General features: G+C 41.8%; 1 protein-coding gene across 1 annotated transcript in view; it reads right to left on the reverse strand.

The window, feature by feature from the left end:
- The window catches only part of GLP1R (glucagon like peptide 1 receptor), an 81,481-nt gene extending 56,476 nt beyond the window's left edge, over positions 1-25,005 (reverse strand). The window contains exon 1 of the mRNA XM_066546543.1: positions 24,858-25,005. Within this exon, the coding sequence (XP_066402640.1) occupies positions 24,858-24,929 (72 nt within the window). The 5' untranslated portion in view covers positions 24,930-25,005. The remainder of the gene's footprint in view (positions 1-24,857) is intronic.
- Positions 25,006-25,306: the final 301 nt, after the last annotated feature.

The following is a 25,306-nucleotide window of genomic DNA, read 5'->3' on the forward strand; positions in this document are numbered from 1 at the left end:
CATCACACATCTTCCCAAAAAGTAGCTATTGATCAAGCATGTTGATGACTACATCAAGTTAATCCAAACTTAGCTTTTAAAATCATTACAAGATACAGATGCATACAGAGTTTCATTTAGAAACAAGACTCTACTTTTAAAATATCCTTACAAAAATCCTAAAAACTGCTTCCACTAAGAAATCTAGTTCTTTTGGAGTCAGAGAGCTTTAAAGGAATTTTTCAAAATCAAGCTTTCATCTATTGCCTTCATGAATTCAGGACCAACTAGCTTTAAATATAGCTTAAAACCAAGCCTCTATTCCATAATTTAATGAAAAAGCAAAAGCATTCTACTTATACTGGTCTTTCATAATGTGAGAAGACAGATCTAAGAAGGAGACTAGTGAACTATAAAAGTGAAATATTTAGACATGATTTTCTGTGGAAATCGCTTATTTGGTAGACAGTTTTCTATTATCTATGGTTTGTTGCAATAAGACAATCAAATATAAATTCTAAGACTACATAATTTGTTCTCTCTGTGCAACAGTTCACTGTGATTCAGCTAAATACTGTGGTTTGTTATCAGACAAATTGACTTCAACATGATTTTAATACTATGCTACTTTCTATTTCTCTGAGCTTATGGCCCACAAGAAGAGTGCCACAGATTTGCCATGTGCATAGCTATGGAAATATGAGATACTGTATTTTCTTGAGAAGTTATTTAAAGCCTTCTGCAACAAAGTACTAAATGAAAGTATACAAGGCCAAGGTTCGTGGGTCAGTACCTAAAATTTGGAGCAAATGGAAAATGCATAGCTTTGTTAAACTCAGAACTGTTTTCATTGCTGAAAACATGTAGTTGTGGGTTTACTCGGGGTTATTTTCTCCTGTTATATTTAACCATGGGTGGAAAAACAGCAGTAGTTTTGCTGTGGTGAAAATATATCACAGAAGGGTAGCAGAGGAGAAGATGGAAACAGCTGACTGGTTAAGGTGGAGAAGCTAAAAGGCATGAATGGATGAAAGACATAAAGGAGGTGAGTGATGGTACAGCCTAAGGAGCATGAAACAAAGGGAGAAAAATAAGGGCAGTCAAGAGGACAGAGACTGGGAGCCCCTCAGTGTATGTATACAATTAGTGCAATTAATCTCTAGTGAGCACATGCCAAATTAGCACATTTAACAGTATGAAGTCAGAATTCTTTACAAATCCTTATCATAGGAAAGCCCCTTTCTGTCTGCCATCATCTGTCTTCACAGGTCCTACTGTTCAAGTACCCATTTTAATCACTTTTCAACATCTTTGAAACTATTCCTGCTGAAACAAAAAGCAGCATCCACATAGATCCAAGGTGATGAATGCCACAAAAGCAATATTCTAATACAGTGAAATCTGAGCACAGACGGTATAAAGCCTCCAGACAAAATGTCCACCATGAACTGGAATTAAAGTGGAAAGGAGAGTTCTCAGAGCTTCAGAGGCAACTGGTGACTCCTGGGATTATTTTCTCTCTTGTCCCACCTTTACCACATATAAGGTCTCGCATGCAATAGAATGAGAAACTCCTCCTTACATTTATATTTCTTTTGTCTTTGTCTGTTTTTAAATAGGACCACTTATGCTACAACTTTTTCATGTTTTTAATATTTCTGGATAACAAGCAAGACTTTACCATGCTGCTAAAGGCTCACATGTAACATTACAACCACTGGAACCTCCAAATGGCTAATCTTAATCTTCAAAAGCACACAATAAGGAACCTGGCATTGAACAACAATTTGGTACAGCCTTGAGATTCTTCCCTTGGATAGTAATGCTGGGATATCTACCTCATAAGAAGAGGATTCAGATTCTATTTACTGCCTTTTAGCTCAGAACAGCACTGGTGAGTTACTTTTAAACTTCACGGCCCTTGTTTGAAAAGCCCACAGGAAGACATTATTTCAAGGCTATTCTGCTCAGGATCAGCACAGCAACAAAGTCCAAGATAGGTGAAGACTACACAATACAAGCCTTATGCTTGTTCTGACTTGTAACATTTTTTCTGGTATAATATACCTGTTAACAAATCATCCCTTAGGTAACATAAGCCATAGGTTTGCATCAATACACCAGAGCAGAGTGGGACACTCCCCTCCCTTGCCCGGCTGGTGATGCTGTGCCTGATGCTCCCAGGACATGCTTGGCCCTCCTGGCTGCCAGGGCACTCCTGACTCCTCTTCAGCTTGCTATCAACCAGGAGCCCCAGGTTCCTGTGCCACTGCTTTCCAGCATCTCATTCCCCAGTCTGTCCCTACATCCAGGGTTTCCCCATTCCAGGTGCAGAATCTGGCACTTTCCCTTGTTGAACTACACATGGTTGGTTATTGCCCAGCCCTCTGGTTTGTCAAGGTCTCTCTGCAGGGCCTCTCTGACTTCAAGTGAGTCAACAGCTCCTCCCAGTTTTGTACTGTCTGCAAACTTGCTTAGTATCCCTGCCAGTCCTGAGTCTAAGTTGTTTTTGAAGTTGTTGAAGAGCCTAAGATAGAACCCTGCAGAACCCACTAGTGCCAGGTCCCCAGCTGGATGCCAGCCCATTCCCTGTAACCCTTTGTGCCTGACCCATGAACCAGTTGCTCACCCATTATATGATGTGTTTATCCAGTTGTGTGCTGGACATTTCATCCAGAAGGATTTGTGAGAGATAGGATCAAAAACTTTACTGAAATGTACCGTACTGAACTTGGTATTAACAGAGTCCTTTGACTCACTGTTCACCCCATGATAAAACAATCCTGTTGAGGATCAGACCTTCAAGTACAATGCTTCTTGAAGACCCAAAGACATTCTGGAAGCGTGTTAGTGTGGGAGAAAGCTTTATTGCTCAACCCTCACTCTCCCAAAGAGATGATATTCAACCCAATTTTGTAACTACTTAGTTAACCTTCTGCATAATAAGTTAATCTAAATCCATTACGTGCAACATCTCACAGTCCAGTTACTCTCCTTTAAGAACTGAAGCTATGCCAAAGGAGGAAAAGGTACATCAAAAAATGATGTCTCTACTAAAGATAATTCAAAAGAAGTATCATTAAAGGTACCCTTTCAAAGAGATGATAAATTAGATCATACTTCAGGACTGACATTCCCTAGATTTCTGTATTTATCACATTCTCTTCCCACATCACGTTGCCCAGTATCAAGCTTAATGTAGTCATTTGACATTATGCAACACTAAGTGACCCTCTGAGATAAAGTCATTACTCTCAGTCCCTTCTGTAGGGCTGCTTGACTGATCAGATGATATAACATTAATTATGCTTCCCAACTCATATGTTACAAAATATTTCATCAGTGGCTGGATCACTCTGTACAAATTCCTCACCCCTCAGAAAAAACAAACAGGATCAAAACAACTTATCTTTCAGAGGGAAGCCAGCTTCTAGGAGCTTTTCCTGTAAATGCTTCTGTTCCTTAGTTACTAATGAACCAATTATTTAAGAAGCTCAGGACCGTCAGAAAAAGAAATCTTTCAGCATCCTCCTTGCTACTAAAAAGCAAAAAATGAGTTCCCTCAAAAGGAGCTACTGAATCCAGGGAGAAAATCCCTGGTGACACCTGCCAGCTGTTCTTGCCCTTAGGCTGCAGCAGCTTAGTACTTTTAAGTCCTTGAAGAAAAACAAAAAGTCTCAGGACTTCGATAAACGCAAATCTTGAGAACAGTGTTTCACCCTCTGTCCATGCATGGAAAGCCTTCTGTTCTGTCACTGACTTCTAGTTCCATGACATCAAGCTTTTGAACTCACAGCTGTAAGAGGAAGCACTCATTAAACACATATGACCAACACACAGAAAAGACATTCCTCTGTCTGCCTCTTCAGATCTGCTTAGCCAGATTTCTTTCTCTTTTGGTGGTGTTTGTTGCTGTTGTTCTTTTTGCTTGTTTTAAACCAGTGGCTGAATTTCAGCACTTCTCTCTCTCTCACCTGAAAAAGACCACTGCACCACACAGTCCCTCATCCTGGCCTTCCTGCCTTTTTCTTTTCTCTTTTATACACCTGACCAGCTAAGGAAGGAAGGAAGGTTTGCCTGAGCTCAATCCTACAGCAGCCCATAATAGCATCTATAAGGGCACTTATCACCACCATCCCATCCCCATCTCCCACCCCCTCCATTCTTAAGATCTGTTCTTACTAAATTAAGGAAAAAAGAATAAGCACAGGCATCTCCTAAAGGTCTAGAAATGCAGAATGCTTCTGCACAGAATCACAGATAAGCCATTTTAAAGAACAAAACCAAAACTGATTTGAGGCAAACTCCTATTTCTTGGTACCTCTGCACAGGGAGCTCCCAGTTGTTCCACCAATCATTCCAAATACATGAACTGTCTGAGCAGGCAGGAGAGTTCAGCCCTAACCACAAGGGGTTTCCATTCCAGGACCAAACACTCCAGGTCCATCCTGGGATCTTTCATTCGTGCTTTGAAAATAACCAGTTTTCCCAACCCTGAAAACTTTGTTTTGACAAGGTGCATCTCAATGAGAAAAATATCTCTTGGCCCTGTAATTTTCTGGATCAAGAGAAAGTATTTGGCATTCAGAGACATAGATGTCAAAGCAAACTTTTAAAGACCTAAATCAAGTTGCACAGTATACAGTTTCAAAATAAAGGGAATAAAGTAAAGCCTAATATTTCAGCATGCTACAAAATTTAGCATCACCTTCTAGAGAAATAAAGAAATAAAATCAAACTCCCGTAGGTCAAGTAGGATAGTCTGAAAATGTGGTGCCAACCTGTGTTTATAGGGTTCAAGTTTCTATTGTTTGTGTCTTCAGTGATGGACAGACCTGGGACAAGAACAGTTACCTGAAGAGCTCTTTTGTTCCATGAAGAACTTCCCAAAGCTGGAAAGATTTTTGTCTTGGGTGACTGTAGGACCCATGAATCCATATGCTCACTGTTGAGGGAGGTACACATTCAGATTGACAGCAGCTGTTACCAGAAAATGTTATTTCATTACAATGTCTTTCATCTGTCCTGGTAAGTGTTCCTGTCAAGGATGTATTACATGAGCCACTCAAAAATGCCAGAAGAAAATTACTGAGAAACTATGCAGAGGGACAGAAGAAAAATGCAAAATTCAAAACTCACAAACTCTTGGAGAGAAGCAAGCAATCCAACAATTTCAGTGGGAGACAGTGTACAGCACTCATAAGAATTACATTATTATACAAGGAGATTTTACTGTGCATTGCAAATCTAGAAGTGCTCTTTAGCAGAGGACTTTTATTGATGCAGTCATACAACAGGGCAAGCAAAACATAATAGTTTAGCAGGTATTTTTAGAAAGATACACAAGATTATAGCTCTACAAACACCAAGGAATGAACAAAGGCAGAGTTGAAGACCACTACAGGAGGAGCAGAAGCTATAAAGCTGAAAATGAGAGCAGAACTTCATTTATACTCTCACAGATTTAGAAACAAAATTCAGCCTAGGCTACTGGAAGAGCAACTCAGCATTTCATTCATTAGTAACACAGAATAGAATGATTTGGGTTGAAAGACATTTAAAGATCATCTAGTTTTAATATCCCTGCTGTGGTCAGGGACATCTTTCACATAGATTAGGTTGCTCAGAGCTCAATCTAACTTGGCCTTGAACACTTCCAGGGATGGGACACCCACAACTTCTTTGAGCAACCTGTTCCAGTGGTTCACCATGCTAACTCTCATACAAAGTAATTTCTTCTTTCTATCTACAATCATTCTACCCTGCTTTGGTTTAAAACCTTGTCCTATGACACTACAAGCCCTGGTAAAAAGTCTTTCTCCACCTTTCTTATAAGCCCCATTTAAGTACTGAAAGTCCAGCATAAGGTCTCCTCAGAACCTTCTCTCCTCTGGGCTGAACTATCTGAGTGCTCTCAGCCTTTCCTTGCAGAAGTCTCAGATCACTTCCACAGCCCCCTTCCAGTCTAACAGGTCCATTTCTTTAATTTTTTGGGGACCCCAGAGCTAGATGCAGCACTCCAGGTGGGATCTCACAAGAACAGCAGGGAGAAAACCCCTTCCCTCACCCTGCTGGCCATGCTGCTTTGGAAGCAGCCCAGGATACAATTGGGTTTCTGGGCTCTGAGTGCACACTGCCAGCTCATGTCCAGCCTCCTATCCACCAGCACCTTCAAGTCCTTATCTGCAAGGCTGCTCTTAATCCATTTTTACCAAGCCTGTATGGATACTGATGATTTTCTTGATCAGGTGGAGGACCTCACACCTGGCCTTGTTGAACATGGGTCCAGTTCTCAAGCCTGTCAAGGTCCCTCTGGATGGCCCCCCTTCCCTCCAGTGCATCAACAGTTCCACTCAGCTTAGTACCACCTGCAAACCTGCCAAGGGTGCACTCAATCCCACTACATCCACTAATAAAGATATTTAAATTACTGGTCCCAATACAGATCCCTGAAGGACATCACAATCATGTACTATCAAATGGAATAGAGAAAAAATGAGGGATATATACAGCTGGAAAAAGCTGAAGAGGTTTAGGATGGAATTCAGATGCCTGATCATAGGTACCTATAGTTCCCTTTAACATTGATGTATCCCTCATGTTGTCTCCTGCCACACCTACAGAGAGGTACAGGATTCCCCTATATCCTACATCATATCAATTAGTCCCACACAGGGTCTTGAATACTGTAAAATTTTTGAGCAGCTCTAGATGCCTACATTTGGGCAACTGACTCATCTCTCAGCTGCTCAAGCAAAAAAAAAAAGTAAAGAACATCTGTCAAAGCTGGACTTCTGACTCCTCTTGCTGAGGTTTACAATGCAATTAGTTAAGCTGGTTCTTTAGTTGGACATACTGAACCAAGTGCATTTAAAAGGATATTTATTTTATGCTTATAATTGATTGGTTTCTCTGTACCAGCCAGCAACTGGAGAGTCCCAGTGCTGGCTGAGCAGAGACTGAGCTGGCAGTTCCACAGAGCCATGGAATTGCAACATTTGAGTTTCCAAGCTAAAAAGAGTTACTACAGAAAAACATACAAACATCACTTCATTGTAAATAATCTGTATTTTCACCAGGATGGAAAAACTCTAAATCTTTCCACTTTCCATACCAAAATATCCCAACAGAGTTAAGCTCCCCCAACTTTTCAAGTGACTATTTAACAGTCACCCTTCTCAAAGAGCTTTGGTGCAAAGTGTAGCTAGTTTTTTCCAAGATCACAAATCCTGTAACACTCTAAGCCTGGCCACCAATTTGTCATCTCATCACTGCAATCAGTTCAACAACAAGAAAAAAACCCCAACCAAATAAATCAGACACACTAATCTTCACAACCCTTCTTCTCACTGAAAGCATTCCCATCTACACTTTTTTATTTATAAACAGAGTTCTCTAGTTAAAAAAAATTACTCAATAGAAAAACAATCACCACAAAGCTATTTAAAAAACAACACCACACACAAACCCAAAAACTTCAGTTTACAATTTCATGGGTTCTGCATCTACTATCGTCTAGAGATTGCCAGAGTAGAATGCAATCAAATCTGTATTGCTTTTACCAGTCCTAGTTGAGGGCAGCAGTTTATTTTGGTTTTAACAAATGCAAATTAACTCCCTCAGCAGCTCATTGTCACAGCGGCTGAAGGTTCACTGTCCAAATTATCTGCTGTATGGCTTGTCCCTGCCAAGGCAGTTATATGCAGCACCTTTACAAATGGCCAGCGCTTTCATCCACAGTTAGGACACATTTGAGAGCAGAGCATACAGGAGACGTTCCGCCAGCAAAGCTCATTCTCCAGACGTCATCTGTTTGCTTTCCAAATCCTAAAAAAGTAAAAGTACTTGACAAATTCATCCAGAAGAGATTTACTTCTCTTTCCTGCAATCCCTCTAAGCCAGGAAGCTGACTACAGAAGTACAGACAGGTCAAGTTGAATCACAGACTTTCCTTACTCTAGGACTGCAAAGCAACTTATGAACCACCCTATTGCTACAGGAGTCAGCTCAGGTTATTCAGATCAGATACCTCCAATCTGCTGAATTAACCATGCATACCAAATACTCAAATACTAATATGCAGTCCCTCTTGTGCAGTCAGTGCCAGGATCTCTGGCTACAGCTGAATCAGTAGCAAAGGATCCATGCATTACCTCCGCAAGACAATCCCACAAGCTACAATGATTCTCTCCCCAGACAGCTGCAGAAGAGAGGAATTCAGAGGCAAGATCTAACTTCTATTTTTTCAAAAGTTCATCCCTACCCCATCTTCAGGTCACTTCTGGCACACTTTGATTTTCATCAGTTGGGGTCTCATTAGATCGTTTTCTCAATGCATGGGAAATCAGTGTATCCTCTTCGTGCACAATCCTCACCAGCCCTGGGGCTCAGCCAGACAGCACAGACTTCAGTCCAGCAGGTCTGCTGTGGGCAGCAACCAGCCTGAAAGACAGTCATAACTCTCCACAGATATCAGCCTGCCTCCACCTCACTCCTTCTCTCCTTCCCTTACACTCCCCAAGGTGTATGCAGCTAAAGAGGATTGTGCTTTAAGCTACAGAAATGAACTGCAATTGTGTTGATGTTAAAGCTGACAGGACTTCCATTTCTTGCCACTTTTCCTTGGGGACACTTTCAAAATAAAGGGGAAAGTGAGCAGCAGAGTAAGATTGCTGTTAAAGCAGTAAGAACACTAGTTTTTAGAAGGCAAGAGACAGGATAAATCACAAGGAAGAAGCAGCTTGGTAAGGCAAGCAAAGAAAAACATGCAGAGAGCTTCAAGTAAGCTGGACAAATGGAAACACAGAAAAGACAGCCACCCCTCCAGTCAAGTCTCCAAATTACTCATTTTGAGTAAGGTGAAGTTGTGCACAAAGCTTCCCCTTCACCCAGCTCCAATTTTAACAGCACTGAGGGAAGCAGTGACCATGCAGTAATAAAGCTGAAAATGGATAGGTCACTTAAAGGAATTAAACTCATTCCATGTTAGTAGTTTCACAGCTACACGTTTCCCCCTCTGACACTAACCTTAAATCAAACAGCACTTGTAGGAACAGAATATATTCACAGAGAAGATGCTAGAGAAAAAGCTTAGAAATTCAAATAGGAGAGGCTTGGCTTGACATGAATTTTCAGAGGAAAAGTTTTCCCTCTGAGGGAACCAGCTCTGCAAGACTTATGTTTTCATCTCAGTTCACCCTTAAAATGTACTTTTGAAGTACTGGGTCATCTTATGGCATAACTATCAGCATTTAAAGCAGCATAAACCAGCACTGCTGTTGAAAGCAGTGGTTTCTCTTTGCCCAGAGAAAGGTGGTGTTTTCTCCCCCACACCTCACTCCCCTTGTCTCCTTGGGCCTTATGATTCACTCATACCATCAGCACTGCAAGCCAAACAGCCTTACTCTCAGAGGCAAAATTAAACAGGAAAAATATTTGATGGGCTAAGTGTGGCTGTGAAGCAGAAACAAATGCAGCACAGCTCCCAGTGAGACATAAGAACAATCTTAATTATCCACCAACTTAGAAGTGAGTAGTAAGTAAAATCCTATACAGCACATAAAATGAATTACCAGTACCAAAATGTTAAGCTAGGAGTCAAATGTGCTATTCAAAAGAAGGAAAGACTTGAGGACTTCAACAATTGGAGAAATAGCCTCTAAATGTTCTTCATCTACACTCCCTACCACACAGCTCGTGATTTTTCACCTTTTGAAAACCACAGTGACCTTGAGGCCAAAGGACTCATGTGATAAACTCAGCAATTTCCCACATAGCACCTTCTAGAGCCTCCCACCAACTGCTGCATCCATCTCACACATGCCAGCTTGACCAGAAATACCCTTCAGAAACAGATCTAATCTTGACTTGAAGACTCCAAGCGACCAAGAATTCACTGCACTCTTAGGCTAGCTACTACTGTGGTTTATCACCTGCAGTATCGAAATCTTCGCTTATTTCTGGTCTGAGTTAAATTAACCATACAAATGACTTTGCTTAAAAGTAACTACCTTGTAAAACATGAAGTATGTCACAAAGGTTTTAATTAATAAGATGGACCTGAAGTAATAAAAATTGTATCTGACTCAATTTTCCCAAGATAACAGGTTGGTTAATATTTATGAGGTTCAATAACTTCTCAGTCTTTTCACAAAACAGGTGGATGCATATCAGATTAAACAGTTAAGAGATACTAGTGAAAGCAAATAGAAATTGAGTTTTTCATAGATGACTACAATTACGTACCACCACACTGTTGTGGAGCTCAGCAAAGCAAAGTCCAGGATCCTCCACCCCACTGCCACTAAGTTGGTTTCTGATAAAGGAGCCAGTTTGTCCTTTCGCCTCAGATTATGCAGACTTGTTAGACAGTTTTATCCTCATTAGCATTTTTGAAACTGTTGGTTTGTACTTGTTGCCATCAGCTTCCTTAACTTTTCCTTACACACAACTGCTGGAGTTATTTTAGCCACCACTTCAATTTCTTACCAGAACAGTTTAAGTTCTGAGAAGACATCTGCAGAGCTGGAAGAATTGGGGACACTATCAGCATCACTATCTCTTCAAAGTTAAAAATACTTGTGCTTTTTATATGATAATGTTTTCCTTTCACGCTATTTTTACTCTTTCAGCTTTGCAGCTGCAGATGGTACCTTACATTCTTTTTTTCTACTTCTCCAGTTTGAAGGAATTAATTGGGTAAACAAGTCAAAATCTGTAGATGGGAGTGCTGCAGTATCAGGGCTGTAGATCACATCTGCTTTTAGAGATTGGTAAAAGCTTTCATGCCTGAACACCCTGCCCCAAAAAATACATCTGTTCCTTGCAACTACCAAAGTAGCACACTGCTGTACTGCAGACAACAATCCCTTTTTCACCTGAGGCATCTTTTTTGCTTTAGCATTGTAGATTATGACAGCAGAAAGTTCACTGAAACACTTAGATTTAAAACAGGTAAATAAGCCTCTGTATGAGAAACTTCTGCTCAAACATCACTATATAAGTAAAAACACTTATTACCCAGGTAGATGTAAAAGTACTAAGTAGAAAAGAAAGGAAATGACAGCTCCAAAAACAGGATGGAAATGGCAGAAACATTGAAAACCTTGCATTCTAACAACCTGCAGGAACAGCTTCTGTTCAGGTCACTAAGATGCATCCTCCTTCTTTTTGGCAACCAGAATTTACTCAGATGCAGTAAGTACTTGTATATGAAAACCTCCTGCAACATCCTTCATACAACAGTCTCCAGTTACTGACATGAGCAACAGTGAGGTTAAATCCTTTACAATTCCTGTCTCCAAAATGATAGATCATTCAGATATATAGTGTTTAAAAAAGGAGGGGAAAAATAGAGAAAAGTGCATTTTTATTGGCTTTTCAAAAACAAGAGAAACAAATGCTCATCACTACAATACAGGTGATCCCAGAATCTCTGCAGGCTAATCACTATATAAAAAATATATAGGGGGGGGGATGGCAGGAACTTTCCAAAAGTCTCCATCTCAAGTTGTTCAGAAGTATCCATTTCATGGAATTCAAGGGAGGAAACAACACAGCCAAAAAAGGCAGTAACTCACTACATGGAGGACAGGAAGACAACACTGGCCAGAGCTGGGACATGCTCCCTAGAGGGGCCCACTAGATGAGCAGCTTGGGCAAGCAGACAAACACACAGCAGACCAGGCCAGCTTGTCTGCTTTGTTTCTACCAGAACTTTTAATGGAAAGGACACTAACCCACAGAACATTTCTCTTGTCAGATTCCTTGGACCAGAAATGGCCAAAAACTTAAGAAGGCGCCAGGGTGGAGGAAAAGACAGATGAGAGGGAAAAGGCAGCTAAAGAGAAAATGATTTAGTCAAGACCAAAGTAGGCTGACACTCTCCATTCCCAACTGTTCAAATAGTTTATTTTCCAATTTGGATCATAAAACTAAATAAAAGATAAGCATTGCAAAATAAGCATGAAGCATTTAGATCTCAATGGGAGTGAAAGGTGAATATTTCCATGTCGGCTGCCTGTCATCCCATACTTGACAGTGCTCCAAGCTTGCTACAAAATTTGCTATGAAATTATCTTCTCATTTCCCAGTGACATAGTTGCTGCCCATGCTGTCTTTCACATAACACTTTTCTTCTGTGCTGATCCCAGCTGTCCATTGAGCAGGATACAGATACTTTGGACAATATAATAAATCTGTTTTTTCCACAATTTGGTTTTGCTCCAAATATTTCCAGCATAACCAAAAAGAAGAAAGAGGGATGAAGAAGAAGAGCTATAAATTAAAAACAAACCAAAAAACTCCAGAGGCCATAAAGTACCATCAACATAAAGATCACCATATCAGATGTAGTTTGGGGATAAAATATTTGGAATTCAGTATTTTTATCCAAGTTCTTTCCAGCACACTAACTGGAAACTTAGTTTCTCCTTATCTGTCAGTACAAAGCTCTCTCTCCTTCCCCATACAGTACAGGCATATTAATGAATTACTCAAAAATGTGGATTTTCTTTAAGGCTTTAGTTAAGCATTATGCTAAGCAGCTCAGCCATAATGTCAAAGTCACGATTAAACAGAACTGTAAGTCCTTCTGTTAAAAAAAAAACTATAGAGTATTTTCAAAGACAACAGAGGAAAGGACACAACACAGCAAAGCTTAAAGCAAAGTTGTGAACTAAGCTGCCAAACCTCAGAACTCCACACACCACAGGCAATACAAAACACAGACATGAAAGAAACGAATCATTTAAAGCTCGAGCAAGTAGAAAGTTAACCTCATGAACTATAAATGATGTTTACATTAGCTTTTTTCTCCCAATATTACAGCCTTCAAGCTCCCTCAGTAGCATGTGTACACCAACTGACAGTTTGGTTTGTTATTAAGTGTCTGGCTCTGAAGAGTGTGGTGTTTAATACTACAAATAGTCTCACTGATGAAGATCTCTCCTGTGCAGCTGTAACCCCTTCTCCACCAGTAATCAATTATACAGGAACTGAGAACATTTTCAGACAAACACAGTCCTTCAACCTTGACTCAATATAAAAAGCAATTTGTCCTCCACTGCTTTCTGTTGCTATTACAGATCCTTCCAAGGCACCCATCATATTCGTATTCAAACACATAGACTTGGTGAATTAAGTGCAGACAGAAGAAAACATTACTCCTTCCCTATAACAGGCATTTGGAAGGGGTCATCTTACCAAATGGATTATCTCCACACACACACATTTCTAATAGCAAGAGTGACAACAGCTCCTACTTCCTATGCAAAATGTAAGGCAACACTGTAATCCATTTCCCTACTCAATAATTAATATGTAAAACCACAGGAATGTTACTCACCTGACTCAATCTCCCTAAAATGAAGAGAGCAAAATAATAAAAGTCTGAAACTGTAAATCTTTCCATACAAGATAGTCAAAAAAAAAAGGAAACACTTTCCTAAGGCCCAAATTTGGACATTTCTCATCATCAGCCACAAGATGTTCCACCAGACTTGATGAGGGACTATAAACACACTTAACACAAATCTTGAGATACCTCTGTTTCTTTTCTCACCTGACTATTCCATTCTCTAGTTCTGGAAGAAAGCCTTTATTTGAAAGCACAAACACTCTATCAGCCAAAAAGAAAACCTATGAGTGAGCCCCAAGTTACAGTGAGGCAGATTCCTTGTCACCAATAACCACTGCCTTGGATGACACCTCTCCCTTGATTGCTCTGACTAACCATGACTACTACAGCAACAAGATGGACAGCTTGCTGCCCAAATTCTCCTCTCCTAATGTAAAGAAGTTTGAGTCCTATCCCCAAAGGGAACCCCACAGCTGGAAGCAGATACTTCCCACCCATCCTGCCACAGGAATTAATTTTCTGTTGAAAAACATTTTATTCTGACTGGGTTTCAAACAGTTTCCTTACAATACACCACACACAGCCCTCAAGAAAAAACAAACAAAAAACCCACTCCAAAACCCCTCTCTATCATCCTTCTAGGAAGAGGAAGAGCATCCTGGAAGATCACAGTAAAGGTCCAAATATGGACTGCTGTTCACATTTGGAAAGTCTGTGACACTCTTTTGCAAAAACCAAGCAGATGTCAAAGCTGCACTAACACAAGGCTTCTTTTACAGAAAATTAAAAATCTACTAATATAAGAGCTTCCTTTAGAATTAATATGTAGGGGAAGAGATTAATCTATGTACTCATTTGCCTATCTCCTTACCCAATGTCTTGTGATCTCGTAAAGGTCTATTTGAGTCCAAACTAGGTGATTTTAAGTCTACTGGACAGAGACTTATTAGAGCTTTCACCTCAAAAAAGAGCCCAGATTGGTGAAATACCACAGTAAATTCAGTTTATAGCTAATTAAGATGGATGAATGGTAGCAGAGTGCAAAAGAAGGCAGGAGCAAGGAACAAGACAAGAGCTTCATTCAACTATCATAGGATGACCCACCAAACATTTAGCATAAGCAACAAGTAGGAAAACAGATCAGGACATACAGAGCTCTGACAGCTCAATGACCCATTGGCACTGACATTACCTTACACAAATAAATAACTAAGTGGCCCTGCTTGAGCAAGAAGGTTGAACCTCCTTCTAACCTCAGCCGTTCTGTAGTTCCAATGTCATTTAGGTAGCAAAACAAGTAAGAAATCAAGAAATGCAGTTTCCAACTCCAGCTTTGTTTCCTGCAATTTAAAACCATCTCTACTATTGCAAGGCCATTAAGTTAAGAGTTCAAACTATTAAGCTAACATTCCTTTATCATTACATCTTATTAGTAATAAAATCAGTTTTATTTTACAAAGCTTTAATAGCCTTATTCATTACCACCAGGTGTCTTAATCCCCAAAGAGCAATGAACAAATACAGAGCATACTGAATAGCTATAGAATTATTATTCTACAGCTTTTTTCTAGTACAAGGTTCTCCTCTAAATGTAGTTAATTAAAAGATAAAATTGCTGCCCCTTGGAAGTCCATAGGGAGCAAAGCTGAGTGCATCTGAATGCAGGTTTCTCAACTTTCCTGTGTCAACTTTTACTCAATTCAACTAATAAACAGGATTGCCAACATCTAGGCTCAAAGCAGATCTATCACAACAATAAATGTGTTGGAATTTCACTTTCTGAAATATTGTTTGAACAGGATGTTTCTGACTATCTTTATATCTGAAAGCCATCCATGCCATCTGTGATGCTCTGCATTTCATTTAGAGAGGTCATACATATTAAGGATTTAGGGCTTTTTGAAAGAAGTTCACGGTAAACACATCTTAATTTATTTGCTGTGCAATTTATAACAGTGTCACTGCAAACAGCACATAATAGCATCCTGTCTTCTCTTTTTTTATTTTCTCCAGAGTGTACTCTGCCTGCAGTGCCACTGAGTTTAAAAGAAATAGGTTCTTTTTGTTATTCTTAGAGTGATGCATCTCAAATGGTACTTGATGAATTTGTCTTCATTAAGAAATGGTAATGAAAAAGGCAGTATATTAGAGAGCATCACAGCATCTGAAAAAAGCAAAGACCAAGTGCTATTTCAAGTAATTTAGACTAAATACTACACCTTTAATTTTCCCATCCCAAGGGATAAAACCTAAAAGCTTAATTCATTCTGCATAACACACTTTGTACAGTAGAACAATTTTATTTGGGAGGAATAGGACTGAAGGAGGAAGATGGAGACTGACCCAAGTGTTTATCACTGATCTAGTGATACATAGCTGTATATCTTATTTGCAACCCATCCACAGCTCTACCAATATCCTTTTAGAGGTGACTTAGGAAGAAGTGTAAGTGCTTTACAGGGTCTGGCTCCCTCCACAACAGCAATAGCACCTCTGATGATTTTGGGGCATAGGAGACAAGCTGTTACCCTCCTAGATATTGGTGCTTCCCTCACACTTCATGCTTGCCATTCAATTTCACATATTGAAGCAGAGTGAAAAATTCACGCACTGACAGTTATGTTCTCACTCTCTCTGAAAGGCACGAAAAGTGAATTTCTATGTACAGACCTCTTCAGCACAATGATCAGTCTGTAGAGAAGTCACAGCCAACCTGGACTTTGCAAACATGACAGGTATTGTACCACCCTATTCCAGCTCTCAAGGTGCTACTCTGAGCCTGAACAACATAAAGATGACATTGGGTTGAGTAAATGAATAATTTCATGAAGTAGTTGTTGAATAGAACATTCTGCAATCTATAAAGCAAGCCTTTTGAGTTCCCTGGTTTTCCCCCTCCAAGTGGACAAAGTAAGACACCTGATACTTCTCAATACTTCTGTACACCCAACCTTTTCAACATATCAGAACGACTTACAGCAACTCTTCAGTAGCTTTTGTACACTCCAGACATGTCAGAGGAGAAACAAAGTCATCAATTTCCATCCTGAAGAAGATCTATGAAGAGGCTACTGCATTTCCAGGAGCCTGTGCATGTGAGGAAATGAATCTTGTGAAAGAGGACTGCAGATACCAGGCATATCAGTCTCTCCCAGAAGATTTGAAAGGCAATAAGAACTACTTTTTCACACCACAGCTTAGTAGTTACATTAAGCCTGTGCTTCAGAATTTCTACCAGGCACCTGCAGAAGCAGCAAACACCCAAAGGGAGTAAGTCTTCAACCATTGCTTTACCTGCAATAGTTCAGAGACAGTCTGCTTTACAGCAGAGAGCAAAAACACCTGCTGGGTTGCTAACAATACACATGGCACACTGTGCCTAGGATTTATTATCTGCTCAATGAAAAGCCAGCAAAGAGACAAATATCACAGGAGCATACTAGGCAGAAGTCAAGAGAAAGTTATTCTAATGTCTCCATACCTTCCCCAGCATTGGGGCTTTAGAGATGAACTGCAGCACAGAACAAAATATTAAGCCACATCCACCAGGGCTCCTCCTAATATGAACATCAAATATTTTCCTGTGCGCTTTGTTCATACATGACCTCAAACATAACAAGTGAGTTAAAAAACAGTCTCCTCATCTAACTGAGCACAAACCCTTGGTCCTTTCTGCTCCCCATAAAAAGCTGACTATGTCATCTTGAAAAACATTAAAGACTTGGTGATAAGATCTTTGCAATTGCAGGGACACACCACACCTCCTCACCTTCTATCCTCCTAATGCCTTACAGAGTGACAGCAAACTTCAAATTAAAAAAGAGATGTTCTAAAATCCCTTAAAAGTTCAGTTCTGTTTTAGAGTGATTCTCAAGTTCACTTTGATTTGTTTGTGTTTTGTTGAAGATGGCCACAGATTTTGACACCCCTCAGAGGTAATGAAGTAATCCTCTGATTTATTTGCTCTGTAAGGTTCTTAGAGAACTGTGGCCTCGTTGCTGCAGTTGAGAAGTCACCTACTTGTCATCTGCCCTTTATGTCCCCCAGTCCCAGCCTATATTGTCATAAAGTCCAAGTGCACTCATTTTATAAGGGCTTCTTTCAGATGTCAGGAAAGACTGAATTACTAAAAGAGATGAGCATATGCAAAATTTGACTCAGTCTGGTTACACAAGAAATAAACTCTCTGAAACTCAGTTGTAAAGAAGTTGAGCTGCAATTGAACAACTGGAATATGCTTTAAGCAAAAAAAAAAAAAAAAAAAATCAGTTTTCACAATGAAATAATACATAAAGGATGAATATGGCCACAACATGAGCAGTGCTGATATCTACAGAGCAGAATGGGAGTAGGAGTATTGGCAAAAGAAAGAATACAGTTGTTTCCTATAATATACAAAAGTTTACTGTTAGCAGAACTCAGAGGAAAAGGAAGATTAATACTACATATCATGAAATAACCTGGTTTTAAGAAGTGCAATCCACCCACTTAATTGGAATGACTTTTGTACATCTCTTGAGTGCTTGGTAGACATCAGGGTAAAGCTTGACATCCATTCCTCAGCTTGCTTCAGTACATACATGGTGCTCACAGGTAGCTGGACTGCCTTTCAAAGCATCAGAGAAATAGCCACCCTAAGCAGAGCCAGGGCAGCTCATCTGGCAGCTGAACTTCTCGTCAGCTTTTGGCTTGTCCACACATAACAGCAAGTCTCAGCCTGCTCATGCTGCCAAAGCCCCATGCTGTGGTGTAAAAGGACAGTTCCATACACTTCTGCCCTGCACCAGAGACACACTCAATGCAAAAGTCTCAGTGGTCACCATTGTTCTTCCCATTTAGAGAAGGATTTATAGGACAGCACTGCTCTCCCTCAAGCTGCTCACACAAGTGTTTTGGTTTACCTGATACCAGGCCTTTCAGAGTGATTCAGCTTCCAGACTGATGTACTGAGCAGCATCAGAACTGCAGATGTCAGAGGAGTTACCAACACATCATAGTCAGAAATGAAAGTCTTAAAAGGAGCAAGACTTCAGAGATTGTCCTATGCAGATGTGTCCATATACACACACCACATCCCCCTTCCTGTTTGCCCTAAACTCATTAAATCTAAAAAAGAAACTGCTTCATGAGGAGAAGGGGCAGCTGGGGAGGTGGGGGAGAAGGAGAGATGCAGTGCAGTTTTACAGAAGGGACAGGGAAAAATGAGCCTGAACAATAGTAAGATGTGAGCAGATATGCCCCAATTACAACAAAATTTAGATGACAAGCTAACTCATGCTCACTTGTTCTCTAAAAATCTAGAAGGTAGTGGAAAAAGGCAGGACACCACAAGAGCCACAAGCTTCTAAGTTGTGCTCAAAGGGTTCAGTTTCACACATGCAAAATGGTTCTTCTACAAAGGTCCCAACTGGTTAGCTGCTTTCAAGGCACAGCAAGAAAGCAGGTTCCTTTTCCTGAACTTGCTGTACAGCGCAGCAGAGAGCACATGGGTAAAACAGCACTTATCAATAATAGAATGCAAGTTTCAAAAATTGTCCTGAAATTACAGAGAAGGCACTGGGAGAGTACCAGGACATGTGCACAAGTGGGACAAGGCAAGAACAGAACAGGTGAATGCAGATGAGCACAGTGACCAGACGAGCACAAGACAAAAATATGGTAATTCTAAAAGCCAGCATAGAACAACTGTGGAAAAAGATGGGGAGAAGGCAAACTAACAATGAAATGCAATCAATTGCAAGAAAAATAGCGGTCAATACCAGACTGCACTAATACAGCAATCTATTAGCAATCAGTTATGGTGAAATAGCAATAAAACATAGTCAGTAAAATGACCAGCTGAATGAAATATTCTTTTTCACATGTCTAAACTACAATTTCCTCTACACGGTTACCATATTTTTGATTGTTTATTCAATTAAATTAAACCCCTGTTTTCTCTATACAATAACTGCAGTATTTATGAGACTATTAAGAAGCTGTATTTGACCTTGGGGCAGGGGCTACTCACAAGGTTTCATGTAAACATTTGGGAAAGAGCTCTTCATGTTATCATGGCCCCACTTCAGCAACCTGTATCAATTCATTCACGTACATCAGAGGCAGTGGCAGTTGTTCGTCTCTTTGGCAAGACAAAACCATAAAGATCAAGGGGAGGACAGCTGGTAGAAATCTAATCAGGTGGTTCTCCACAAAGATGTGCCACACTATATCCCTGGAACACTGTCTTTAAGGCTTACTGAAGTTCCAGTCAAGTGCAGGGAGTTTCCTTTTGGATGGGTCTGCATCCCTATCAGTAAGAGTAGACTCATCTACATTCCTTCAGCAGTGTAAGCAGTGGGCTTTTCATGTTTATGCTCACAAACCACAAATCATGATGCTGCTGCAACTTTTTTGGGAGTTTCTTGTCCTCATGCCTGTGAAGATCGGCACATATTTCCAAAGCTCCCCTGTATTCATACCAAGGCAAGGGATCACTGGAATGCAGCAATCATAGTCCAGCATGTTGAAATTCACAAATAACAGTTTCCAACATTGAACAAAATGAGGCATCAAAGAACAGTATTCAGCCACCACCACCAAACTGTTTTCACCCTTCACAAGTTCAAATCTGCTGCATATGAAACAATGACATTTGAAGAGGTTACCTTCTATTTGGCAAGCAAGAGATCCCTAGATACTGCTTACCCTATCCCTCTTCTAATGGGAAGCACTGGATGTAAGCAGTAACTCAGTCTTTTTTCAGCAGCTAGGTTAGGAAGTTTTATTTAATGAAATGAGTTCCTGCCTGATGTTTTAATTTGGGCTCACAAGAAAACAACATTGTAGAGCTTAAATAAAAGGTCTCTTAATCTACTTTGCTGACAATATTTTTTTCAAAACTGAGACATACCTGCTATTGTGTACACTCACTTTTGTTAAGACACAAACTAATAGAACTGATATACTGCACAAGGAAACTTGAGCAGGCAGCCTTGGTGGCAGTACATACACTGGTTTATCACAGAAACACAAAAGCTGCTCATGAAAGAAGATGGTAACAGCTTTCATTTCCCTACAGCACTGCAGAAGGAAACAATCAGTTTTGAAAGGGACTATTTCCAAGTGAAAAACTAGTGAAGGCCCTGTGATTTCAGAGATAACAGCTCCTGGTGTGTCCTCTCAAGTAACTGGCAATCAATCAATGCGGCAAATTAAAGCCCTATTTACACAGGCTCACAGAAACAGGATATGATACAATACCTTTAAGAATCTGACAGAAGGCAGACAACTGTTTATGTTCTGTATATCAGGCCCAGTTTCACTGAACTTTACCTCAGCTATAGAGCCACAGCTTTCAGAGTGCAGGAGGTTTAGTTTTGCAAAGCTCCATCACTTCCATCTCACTTTGAGAATACAAGTTCTTCTCATAAAGGAGAGCTACGTGTGCTTGTGCAGCTGTAACATCTGTCCTTCCATGCCCAGCCCTATCTGTCTATGCTTTTCCTCAAATACTTTTGTCCAAACTCTCAGATAGTCTCCTAGGTTGGGGGGTGGGGAAGTGATGGTGGTGTGGTCACAGCTACAGAAATAGGGGGAAGGATTTAAGAGCTGTTTCACTAACTTAAACTTTCCTGGAACAGACATCAGAGCTTTAAAACAATGCCAAGGGCCAAGTCATTGCTTTGTTGTGTGAAATACAGTCCTTTCCTCTAGCTCTTGGAGATCACAGATCCATGGAATGGCCTGGGTTGCAAGAGATTTTAAAGACCACCTAGTTCCAACCCCTCTGCCATGTCTTCTACTAGACCAGGCTGTGCAAAGCTCCATCCAGCTTGGCCTTGAGCACTGACAGGGATGGGGCATCCACAACTTCTCTGGGCCTGTTCCAGTGCCTCAATACCCTCACAGTAAAGAATGTCTTCCTACCATCTAACCTAATACTAGTCTCTTTCAGCCTGAAGCCACTCCCCCTCGTCCTTTCACTACATGCCCTTGTCCTAGGCTCCTTAAGCATAAAATGCCATGTGTCATCCCCACTACCCCCCCAATATAGTTATGTTTGGGATATTGTAACAAGTATCTTATTAATTTGTATCATGAAATTTGCTATGTTAGGCCATCTGGCTTTATAGCACACACACACTGTAACTTTATAAAGTTTCCAAAAAATTAGTTTTCTATACAAAACAAACAAGAAAACCCCCACATTATTTTAAAAATACATAAAGATTTTAGCAACTTGGAATAGCAATTTAATTTGCATTGAATTATATAATACAACCATCTAATTTAGGTTTGTAACATAAAAATATAGTAATGAACTTAAACAGCCTACAAATACTAAGTTTTTAAGAACCTGGCCATATTCCTGGGAAAGCAGCCCATTACCTAGAGGCTAGCCAAGTATCCTTGAATAATAACTACAGCAAGATGGCCCAGTGTCAGACCTTGTCCACCCTTTCCTCCACTGGTTTCTATACCTCTGCCAGTATGTGCTGCTGACGCTGGTGTAGCATATTTTGATTTTCAGAATGCGAGCAACAAAAAAGGACCAAAAAACAGTTCTGTGAAGCTTTTGGGAGCAGAAAATGGAGAAAACAAGCAACTCAGAACCTCCAGCCAACCTACTAATGGAGGGATTTTTACCCAGTTGGTGTAAAAATAACCCCTTGGTTATCCAGCTAACCAAGATGCAGTCCAACTCACCATCCTCACTTCTGCAAGGAGTCATTAGTTTATAGGTTCACTTCTCTTTCTGTTTCTCAGACAAGTCCTATCTACAGTCATTTTCCCACCCTAATGACTTCTAAAGAACACAGATCTACAGGACAGTGGTAGTCAGGAAACATAGCTCAGTTTTCTCACCTTTAGGGTGAAGGTGAGAAAGAATTCAAAAGAGGCATGGTCCTGCAAGCCTGGGCTGGGGCATGCAAACACTTTGGGGACCTCCATGCCCTCAAGGGCAGAGTACAGCACATTAACAAGGCAGTTAAAACCTCCCCCCTCACATCTTTTCCTCAAAGCTTATCAGGATTCAAAAGTAGCCCTCCTGGAGACAAATATCCAATCCTACATACCCATGGTAAAGAAGCAGATGCTGCATGCATGCAGAACTAGAAAGCAGCCACAGCAGGCTTCAGAAGGGCGAGCAATGAGCAATAACTAACTATACATGCCCCTAACACCTGCAACATAACACAATCCTGCTGCTGATCGGGAGAACAGCTGGCTGCTGTATCTAAATAAGACTCAGTAACAAAATAGTAACTGAGAGCACCAGTAACATACACACACCCACACTCAATGTTGATATTTACCTATGTGCTTTTCTATTCCCATACCAGAGCACTTCAGAAACAAGAGGTGAGGAGAGCAAAATATCTATAGCGTTTCTACTGAATTAATCTGTTTCTCCTTCTACCCAGACCCCCTCTATTATTTCTATTTATCCTCAAAAACAAAAGCAGAGGTAGTTTGAGGAACAAGACCTCCCAAATCACAGCTCTGGCACAGCTCTTTCCTGTTCTTCACTGACATTTAAACTACTTCTTTGAGATTATCTTATCAAACCTTTGAGCAAAAGTACTACACAGAAAAGCAGGATCTGAAATCCAAATCCAAGAGAGAGGCTGGATGGCAGTGAACCAGTGACCAGCTGCCGGTCAGCTCTCTCAGCAGCAGGGCATCACTGCTCAAGGCCAAACAGAGAAAGGACACAAGCCTGTCATCAGTAATGAGATTCCACAGTGCAGCCATGTGCTACCAGCTCTTGGTCATTTTACTACCCTCAGTGCTGTCAGGACGATCCAGACCTAGGAATTACCCATCACCCTGCATTTAAGATGATGGCATGTAAGCAGCACCACCTCAGATAAAAACTCCAGACTAAAATTCTTCTTCCTTCTACGTACATTCTCAGCTTTCGCTTCTTCCCTTCCTCACTTGTTTGAGGGGGTGAAGGGAGAGAAAGTCTAAGTAAAACATTAGTCAGAGCACCAATAAAATTCTTCTTCCCTCAACTCTGTATCACATCGTTCTGCCTTCCTCTCACACCTTTTACTACCTGCTATTGACTGTGCAGTGCTATTTTCAGTTTCCTTTAAATACCACCTTTAACACTATTCTAAACTGAACCTGAGAAAATAATTCAGATAGCCAAAGTCTCATACTTGTGTACACTTATGACCGAGTAGAGTACTTCATTCAGTTGTTCAGCACACAACAGGCACAGTCACTGCTCTAGAGAAGTTGTCAGATAAGACCTTCTAGTGTCAGAAAAGGCTATAAAAGTACTTGTTTTACTGCAAGACTGAAGCTATAGTGTTGAGGCCATGGAAGCCTCTTTCTTCTCACCTGCTCCCCATTCCTCATCCAGGTAAAGAAGGCCCCTTGGCCCAGAAATATACTTCACTTTGATCCTCTAATGCTGGCAGCTCCACTATTAGTTTGCTTTGTGGTCGAAGCTCAAGTAGCTCAGGGATTTAGCCTGTCAAATACCAAATACCTTCACAGATGGAAGCTCCCCAGTCTCTCAGGGCCCCTGTTTCAGTTTGATCACCTTAACAATGAATTGGAATTTTTCCTATGGCAAATTGTGCCTGTTCCACCTTTAAGGGCCTGAAGTAGGTAGCAAGTAAAACAAACCCTCCAAGAAAAGCCAATGTGTTAGACAACCCTAGAAGCTTATGCTCAGTTTGGTATTAAACAGATCCTCTTACTGCTGTATTGTAGAAATCTGTAACCCCAAAAGCTTTTAGCAGCTGTTAAGAAACTGGACAGTGTATTTGGTCCATCATCAGATACACTGTCCTTTCCTTGACCTCTGCAGCCCACAAGGCCAGCTTTGAGCCTATCCTTGCTCTCCCTAGAGCAAGAGCCTCCTGCTGCCACCCCAATGCTGTAACCTCCATCCCTCCCCATCAGTCTCTCTTGCCTCGCTGTCCCCAGTTCACCAAACCACAGCCAACCTTCTCCGTCCATCATCCCTTCCCTGGCCCTTTCCCTTTTCCCTATTGCCTGCTCTTGCTTTTCACACGGATTATATTTTGCTTTCCCACCCTCAACGCTGTGTCACAGCCGACCCTGCCATCCGCCGCCAGGACCCCGCTCTGGTTTTCCCACGGCACGACGTTTGTTTGCCATTGCAGACACGCGTGTTATTTCCTGTGGGTTTATGCCGGGGGGAGCATTACCTCCAGGGCAATACCCTCGCAGCAGCAGCTGCAGCAGCGTCTCCGCTTCCTTCCTCCGCTCCGTTCGCCCCAAGCCCCCGCCCGCCCGCCGAGCCCCCGGCGGTGCCGCTTGTGCGGCTCCTGCGCGGGACCCACGCACGGAGAATTCCCCGCGCTCCAGCCCCGCCGGTGCCGCTTGTGCTGCAAGTGTCGGCGGGGGCGCCCGAAAAGTGACGGGTTTGAAACTTCTGACTTCTCTTCGAGGCGTTCCCGGAGCCGCGGGCACGGCGGCACCGCAGCCCCCGCGGGATCCCTGAGGGCGCCCGGCCGGGCCGGGGCAGCGCCGCGGGGCAGGGGCCGGCACTCACCCGCCTCACCGGGAGCGACCTTCCCGCGGCAGCCAGCAGCAGGAGAGCGAAGCCGAGCGGCGAGGAGGGCATGGCCGGGAGCGGCTCCCCATGCGCGGGGGCCCCGCGAGGCTCCGGCTCCCGCTGGCCGCGGAGGCTCCGCGCTGGGCACAGGGAGCGGCGGCAGCCGCATTGGGCGCTCTCGAGGCCGCTTTTGTAGCGGCGGCGGAGGCGGGGAGGGGCCGGCCCAGGTACAGCCCGGCCCGGCCCGGCCCGGCCCCGCCCGACGGAGATGCGGAGCCGCCGCGGGTGGACGGGCCGGTGTTGGGAGGCGGGAGCGCCGAGGGTTGTGTCGGGGAAAGAAAAAAGTGGAGGCAGCGCCTCTGCGATCCCGTTCCCCATCTTTTCAACTTCATATTTTATTTTACTCTGAGTCTCTTCAGGCTTGAGCATTTTGGTGACCTTCATGC

Source organism: Molothrus aeneus, chromosome 3, assembly GCF_037042795.1.
Source record: "Molothrus aeneus isolate 106 chromosome 3, BPBGC_Maene_1.0, whole genome shotgun sequence".
Classification (NCBI taxonomy): Eukaryota; Metazoa; Chordata; class Aves; order Passeriformes; family Icteridae; genus Molothrus; species Molothrus aeneus.